The sequence below is a fragment of the Monosiga brevicollis genome, genomic scaffold (assembly GCF_000002865.3).
Source record: "Monosiga brevicollis MX1 MONBRscaffold_2 genomic scaffold, whole genome shotgun sequence".
Taxonomy (NCBI): domain Eukaryota; class Choanoflagellata; order Craspedida; family Salpingoecidae; genus Monosiga; species Monosiga brevicollis.
Window position 1 is genome coordinate 1449532 of NW_001865039.1, and position 7822 is coordinate 1457353.

Sequence of the window (7822 nt, forward strand, 5' to 3'; positions counted from 1 at the left end):
CTCTCTCTCTCTCTCTCTCTCTCTCTCTCTCTCTCTCTCTCTCTCTCTCTCTCTCTCTCTCTCTCTCTCTCTCTCTCTCTCTCTCTCTCTCTCTCTCTCTCTCTCTCTCTCTCTCTCTCTCTCTCTCTCTGTGTGCTTTTCCTTTGTGTCTTTGCTCTTTATTTCTCTCTTTCTCATCTCATCTCTCTCGAATCTCTCTCTCGAATCTCTCTCTCTCGAATCTCTCTCTCTCTGTCTCCCTGTTGTTGTTACATGTGGTAGTTTCTCAAACCGACCAAACCAATTCATCTCTCTCTCTCTCTCTCTCTCTCTCTCTCTTTTATCATCATCATCATCATCAACAAGTCTCAACCTGAGGCTGGTTCTGGTCTGGTCGAGGGCAGCGGCGGGGGGGATTGATTGCTGGTGTGGGGTGTGCATGCGTTTGAGGGGTGTGGAGGAGGATGGATGATGGAAGCGATGCAGGGGGCGAGGACATTCCTCAGCCCCTGCCTTCCCGGCACATTCCCGAGGTTGGTGCACACCACATATGTGTTGGTGTTTTGGTGCATCCCAGCTGCCTGCCTCTCATACCTCTGCCCGGGACCTTAGGCGGTGGCCGAGAAGCTACTGAAGCTGCACTGGGCCGATGAGACGAAAACCCCAAAGCGTACGTATGATGTTGCTGTTTGCTCGACTGGCTGGCTGGTTGGTTTCCCGTCGGCTGCCCGGCTCATGTGCTGCGTCTGATGGCAGTGGGTCGCAATACCACCTTGCTGTTTGCAGAGTATCTCAAGGTGGTTTTAGTTGGTATGTATCGCGTGCGTGTGGTGAAACACGATGGGGTTGGCTAATTTTCGGGCCCACCTTTGGACCTTCTCACGCTCCTGGCCATGGTTTTGGCAGAGGGGGCTCGCCGTGCACGAGGCCGCGCCCAACAGGAGGGCGATGAATCCGTCAGTAAGGAGCACTTTGAGAAAATTCTAGCCCAGCTGGTAAGTTTCTGATTTTCAATGAGCCAAGGTCATGTAAACCACCTGCTTCTCAAAGGCCCGCTTGTTCTCATCACGGCAGATGCTCGACCTGTGAGTGGGGGAGAGTACAGCATGCACAAGAATGGCCGAGCGCTGCGCGTTCAAGAATCAAAAATCAAAATCAAAGACCACACGGACATGTTCAGACAGCGTCAATTATCATCTCTCCGCATTCAAGGCTGCATTTTCACAGCTCTTTGCATGGGAGGTATTAGGGGCGCTGGACACAACAATTGGGGGAGATAAATTCCAGAGTTGAACAGCAGGCTTTGGCTTCAGCACGTTCGCTATGCTGACACACAAACGCACAGAAAGGCTTGTTCACTCTTCACCGTCGGGTGCCGTGGCCGGTGGACTACTGGCCGAGGGAGATGCGGGCCCCCCAGCACCACCACTCGCCGAGGTTGACGCAAAGGGGGTACGTGATTGCCGTCCTGCCGGCATGGCCGGAAATTTTCTAAAGTCGGAGAAGTATGGTGTATTGCAACGGTGAGAGACGATAGTGGCATTAAACAGCATGGATGGCAGGTCATGCCCAAGGGGCTATCACACGAACTGTTGGCTGACGAGGAGCGATTTGATCGACTTGAGCTCGGCTTGTAGTGCCTCAACATGCTGTGTGTTGGCATGCTGCCTCATGTCTCGACTAAGGGACTGGCCCGACAAAAGCACGCAGAGTTTTACCACACCAGGATCAGGCATGAACCGGGCAAGTTATCACCTGCTGTAGAGGACCACAGCCCAGTTTGGATAGGAAGGCGGCCTGCAGCCTTGACTGACCTCAATGGCGGCTACCAGATCATCGAGCTTGGCCTCGAGGCTGTTGGCATTGTTGCCTCCGTTGCTGGCGCTGACTGTAACAAAGCCGGCTTGTGTGCGGGCATCGGCTGCGCGTGAGGTAGGCGCCGCAGTGCCAGAAGATGGCTCGTCAACCGGAAAAAATGTCTACAGCAGATTAGACCCAGCAGGCCAAGTCTCTGAATTTGGTCATCGCATGACACGCATGTCGGGCACACACTCCGGCATGGTTCCCGTACCCGGTACAACTTGACGGCACCAATGCCTGCCGCAACCAGGAACCCTGTGCCTAGAAAGATCTCGCTCCAACTCAATGGTACAGGTGCCGGTGGCACTGGCAGCGCATCCGAGTGAGCAGGGCTGCTTCGTCAGACAACCATGGAGGAGCAACGGCTTTGGCCAACACCAAATGACGCTTACCCTGTGCGGCCGCGGCAAAAGCGGCACGAATCTCATCCTCATTGAGACCTGGCGTTTGGCAAACAATGTCAGTCGAGTACCGGCTACTCGCGCTCCACGCTCTAGCTTGGCCTCACCTTTGCGGATCAGAAAAGATCGCTTTGCCTCCTCGTCGATGCCGCGCACCTTGTCATCCAGCAGGAACTTGACAGCCACTTTGATCTACAACCACCTTGCGTCTTGAGCCACTGTCCTCAACGCATCGAGTGTCGATCCCGCGACCACATGGCGACATGGCAAGCCGACGCCCCCACCTGCTCTTCATCAATCGCCATCCTGTCGGCGTCGCCAGCAACGCCAGAAAAGGAAAAAGGCAGGAACCAAAGCCTGCCCACAAATCCCGGTACAGACTTGCCCCACAGACCCAAACGCAGCCAGATGCTCAGCCAGCCAGCCAGCCAGTTAGGCACCCAGGCAGACACGCACTCACACAGAGAGAGGTACGCAGGCAAGAGAGAGAGAGAGAGAGAGAGAGAGAGAGAGAGAGAGAGAGAGAGAGAGAGAGAGAGAGAGAGAGAGAGAGAGAGAGAGAGAGAGAGAGAGAGAGAGAGAGAGAGAGAGAGAGAGTGTGTGTGTGTGTGTGTGTGTGTGTGTGTGTGTGTGTGTGTGTGTGTGTGAGTGTGTGTGTGTGTAAGCGGTAGTGTGATATTCGTTATACTTTAGACGGAATGAGCCATCAGTTGACACGACGACAAGAGAGAGAGAGAGAGAGAGCGAAGACGAGAACGGCGAAGGTGTTCGGCGTTCGGCGACGGCGACAACGGTGACGGTGATCGGTATTGAGAACAGACATCACGCAGTACAAGCGCTTATTCGAGTGTGTGCAAGTGTAAACGAAGGACTGCGGGCCATGTTTAACATTCAGACACACATGGTGGGGGGCCTGATCGTGGTTGTTGTTGTTGTTGTTGTTGTTGTTGTTTGAGCTGGGGGCGGTGCTCACCTCCCGTGCCTGTGCGATGCAGGACTTTGAGGGCCAGGCCCTGTCCGAATACCTGTACCAAGTAATCATTGGAGCTTTTACGGCAATTGGCTTTATCTGGGGCTGGTGGTGTCAAGACTTTGCACAGACGACTTATGTCACGGCCGCGGGCGTCGTTTTGGCTTGCATCGTAAGCCTCTTGGCACATCGACCCGACCATTTGGCACTGCTCGCGATGCAGAGCAGCTTCGCCCTCTGCTCATTCCATCTCCTGAACACCACCTCTTTTGTTGCCTTTTCCAACCGTAGCTCTGCTTGCCAGCATGGCCCTTCTATCAGCGGAATCCCGTCCAATGGCTTCGCAAGGAAGAATAAAACCCTGGTGTGCAGGTCTACCTACCTTTTTGAGTCATTCCTCCTCCTTCTTGATCTCCACGGGCTGCGCCCGGAACTCTGTGATGTTGATGACAACACCTAACGCGAATCTGAGCTTTGGCAATCCAAAGCCAGACCCTTGACCAACTGCGCCGTCGCATGATCGGTCTGTCCTGGTACCTCAGGAACATGCACGGGCGAGATCCAACTCTTTCATGCCCGGAGAAGTGGCACAAGCATGCACTGTCTGCCGTTTGTTTAGGCCAGCAAAAAATCAATTCATTATAAAAAAAAAGTCATTCTATTGGCGGCCAGCAGAGTCGCGAGACAAACTCTCTGGGCAAGAAAGATAAGGCATGCAAGCCACCGAGACAAACAAAACTCTGCTAGTTCGACACAGTCGAGAACCAAGGGATAGAGCCATGCCAAGCAAATGAAACAGCATGGCACATGGTCGCCACCGTCAAGTGGCAACGAGAAGATAAAAAAAAACCTGGGTACCTGAGAAAACAACAATCAATCAATCAACCAATGTGTGTGGCTAGCTAGAGGAGAACAAGAGTGATAACACATGGCGCACTCGAGGATGCACAGCTCAAGAACAGAATAGAAACGACGGCCGGGATAAGCTGAGTGGTCAAACAATTGACACACGAAAAAAAGGGCATCGGGAAAAGGTCCACATAACCCCGCTTCAACGACACGCCTGGCTCCAAAAGACAGCTGCTTGCTGACTTTGGTTGAGGAGTGCTCGTTGGCAATGGGCAGCGACGCTTGACAAGACGAGGCAACAACCAAAACATGGCAGTCGTACGTAAGCATCAAAATAGATGAAGTGAGCATAAGAGTACGGGGAATAGAGATGATGATAAACATGATGAGGAGAACAAAAACAAAGAAGAGGAAAAAAGCTAATAAGGCCCCCGGCAAAAGACAAACACAAATTGAAGGTTGAGGCGCGACGAGGAAGCACCGTGGCTACAGCTCAGGCCCAAACGGTTGCCAGTGACACCTCAACTGCTATCGTCACCCACGTCCGATGTTTGACGCAGTACGCGCATGCGAGCCGTGCTGGCTAGGCGCTTCTGCAAAACTTTGTCAGTCTCGTTGCGCTTGCGTATGCTGCTTAGAGCCGGCTCGAGAAGTTTGCGGCACTCCTCTTGCACAAAGATGGTGGCTAGCTCCAGGGGCGTAGCATGCGAGGAACCTGTTCGCATAAGTAACAGGATGGTCACGCTGTGCAGATTGTTTAAGAGCTGCGCTAGCAGTGAGGCCCGACCCTCCCGCACGACCAAGTGCAAACACGAGTCGTGCAAATTGGTATTGATCAAGAGGGCTGTTGGGTGCATGATGGCAAGGCGCATTACAAGCGTCTCATTGCAAGACATGAGGGCCCACTATGATGACAGATGAACAGGAGTTTTGTGAGCATGAATGCAAAGCGATGGTGCAACCGAAAAGCCAAAATGAAGAAAGAAAAAAAAAAAAAAGAATCACGGCTTGGAGCAAAGAGAAACTCACGTGAAGCGCCGTGTACCCAAAGTTGTCCATGTGCACCACATGATGATACTGTGTGAAAGGCTCAAACACATCCAGCAGTGCCTCGTCGTTCTACGACAATCGGTACCATAAGCACGCATCGACGCCGCAAGCTTTCATCTCGGGCAATATCGAGTGGAACTTACGCGCAAGACAGCTTGAGCAAGGCAGTTTTGGTACTGCACGTTGACAGCCTCGATCAAATTTGGGTCGATGTTCAAGATGGCTTCACACAGCACTGAATTGCCTGTTCACGTGCGCGCACACAAAGAACAGAAGATGTGAGGACAGCGCGTGCCGTCTTCATGACCCATGAAGGACGCGGCTCGTGAATTGCCATGAACCCAGCAATGCGCTCAAACCTTGGGCGATGGCCAGCATGAGTAGGGAATTGCCTTCCTCGTCCATGCGATGCAACGCAGATGGGTCATACCTACAGGTCGGGCATTGAAATCCGTGAATGGCAGGGCACTGGGGCTACATCGGGCCCAGAGAGAGAGCAGCGCCTGATTACGAACCGCAGCATGTCGCCCACGTAAGCAGAGGCGAGGGCGGGAGATAGGGACTGGGTGACCATGGTGTCAAAACGTTCCAAGTGAGAAACGCTGGTCGGAAGGAAGGCGTCCTCCTCGAAAGTGGCGAATCGATCCTCAATAACATTGGCATTGTTGCCTTGCCGTGACCCAGTGTATTTTCCAGCATCATCCTCGCCGACCAGGTCATCTTCCACAAACAAGGAGAAAACGGGCGACCAAAATCCGAACCAACCCCGTCGTCATTGCACAAATAATGAACTCCAATGCAATGGCAAATCAAAGTCACGGAAAACATACCTTCAAAGCCCATGATGGCCAGAGACTCTTTGTCGTCAGATTCTTGAAGAATCTGTGGACAACATGCGAGCACAGAATGAATCAAATCGCGCGCCCAGAACATCAAGGTGAAGCCAAGTGAAACCGTGCATGCCGAGCTAGAGACACAACTCACGACGCTGGAGACGATCCGATTGTTAATCATACGACGGCGGGAGCGATTCGTGATTAGTAAACCAATCAGAGTAGCTGATATGACTGTGACGCCGACGATGCCGCCAATCAATGCCACGACCAAAAGTGAATGGCCATGTCTGCCGCTGGTGGATGACGCAGCAGCCGTGGCAGCAGCTGAGGTGGCGCCCTTGTAAGCTGTTGTTGGGCTAGAGGAAACCGGGACGGGTGGTCCACTTGTGGTGCCTTGATGCTGTGCAGGGGTCAGTCCATGCGGGTGCCGTGGGGCACGCGTGGTAGAGTCGGGAGAGGGACTTGTGGCAAGGGCTGGAGTGGAGGGCGACATGGGCGCCATTCCCGAGCTCGTGCTGGTCGGGGCAGCCGGGCTTGTGTCATGGGTGGCTGAGGTTGCAAATGTAAGCGAAGAGGTTGTCGCAGGGGATAGGCTTGTGTGCGCCGCAGGAGTGGAACTTGTGGTGGGCGATGGGCTATTTGTGGAGGACCTTGAACTGATGGTCGAATACGAGCTGGGCTCGGTTGAGGGGCTGTTCGACACAGCAGGGCTCGTAGAAAGAGAAGCCGGCACGGAGGAGGCCGGCGGACCAGACGAGGTAGACAAGGTGGGCGAGGTAGACGAGGTAGACAAGGTGGGCGAGGTAGACGAGGTAGACAAGGTGGGCGAGGTAGACGAGGTAGACAAGGTGGGCGAGGTAGACAAGGTGGGCGAGGTAGACGAGGTAGACAAGGTGGGCGAGGTAGACGAGGTGGGCGAGGTAGACGAGGTAGACGAGGTAGACGAGATAGACGCGGTAGACGCGGTAGATGATGATACGGGCGTGATGGGTGGCTTGAGAAGAACCAAGTCTTGACTCTGAGCAAGGCTACCATCGAAATCCAAAAAAAGCATGCTGTTGTTGATGGCATCAATGGCCACGCTAAAGAGGCCATGTTTCATCGTCAGCAGGAGAACACCATTGGCAATATCGACGTTCAAGAGATTGGCCATCACGCCGCGGCCAACTTGGAAGACGCCTTCTGAACAGGGGCCGGTCTGCTGGCACTGGAACTGGCCCTCTAAGATGTAATGATTGTGAGAGTTGACAATCTTGTGCATGGTGATGAACCAATTGCTGCTTTCGAGGACACCGGCGGCCGTGAGCTGCTCAGTCCCGGTGGCGACGAGGGCTTGCTGTGGAAATATATCCGGGTAGGTGGAGGAAGAGATGTTCTGATAGGCGTAGTCCACAAAGGTCAGCTCATCATAGTCGATGACGTCTGAATCAATGTGATCAGAAACGAGGTGAAAATGATCGGCAAAAGGTGTCACTTCACGAATGGACGAGCCAGGGGCGGTATTATTAGCAGGAGCGGTGAGATGAAGACCACCGGGATAGGAGGTAATGTGCCAGGCGACGAGGGGGAGTTGGGAGGACGGTGACCACGCGAGCAGGTAGGCGTCGGTAAGAAGGAGCTTCAGGTCACTGAGGTTACCACCAAAGGTGTCGGTGAGGGAGCAGTTGGTGACGACTCCTGGCTGGAAGCGATCATATAGGAGAATGGACACAGTGGGTTGACGCAGGGCCCCGGCAGGCTGTGGGTGGGTGGCGACGGCCACAAAGGAGGCACTACCCACAACTTTGTCAAAGAACAAGCCAGAGGGAAGGTCAAAAGAGTTGAGGCCTTCAAAGTGAAAGCCGACCAGTGTAGCGACAATGACACTGGGAGGGGTG

The 7822-nt window shown here is 53.8% G+C and overlaps 3 protein-coding genes across 3 annotated transcripts; 2 read left to right on the forward strand and 1 right to left on the reverse strand.

The window, feature by feature from the left end:
- Positions 1-3229: 3229 nt before the first annotated feature.
- On the forward strand, positions 3230-3567 carry MONBRDRAFT_13509 (uncharacterized protein; the record flags this gene model as incomplete). Its single annotated transcript, XM_001742170.1, has 2 exons — positions 3230-3382; positions 3502-3567. 2 exons carry the CDS (start codon positions 3230-3232, stop codon positions 3565-3567), a joined length of 219 nt encoding a protein of 72 aa, XP_001742222.1.
- Positions 3568-4497: 930 nt separating this feature from the next.
- MONBRDRAFT_30847 (uncharacterized protein) lies at positions 4498-6123 on the reverse strand (the record flags this gene model as incomplete). The annotated part of the gene is made up of 7 exons (XM_001742617.1): positions 4498-4964; positions 5089-5178; positions 5253-5353; positions 5469-5539; positions 5625-5829; positions 5940-5991; positions 6094-6123. 7 exons carry the CDS (start codon positions 6121-6123, stop codon positions 4581-4583), a joined length of 933 nt encoding a protein of 310 aa, XP_001742669.1. The 3' UTR covers positions 4498-4580.
- A 313-nt stretch (positions 6124-6436) lies between these two features.
- Positions 6437-6961, forward strand: MONBRDRAFT_22147 (uncharacterized protein; the record flags this gene model as incomplete). Its single annotated transcript, XM_001742171.1, has 1 exon — positions 6437-6961. The coding sequence occupies one exon, from the start codon at positions 6437-6439 to the stop codon at positions 6959-6961; it is 525 nt and encodes a 174-aa protein (XP_001742223.1).
- Between the last annotated feature and the right edge of the window lie 861 nt (positions 6962-7822).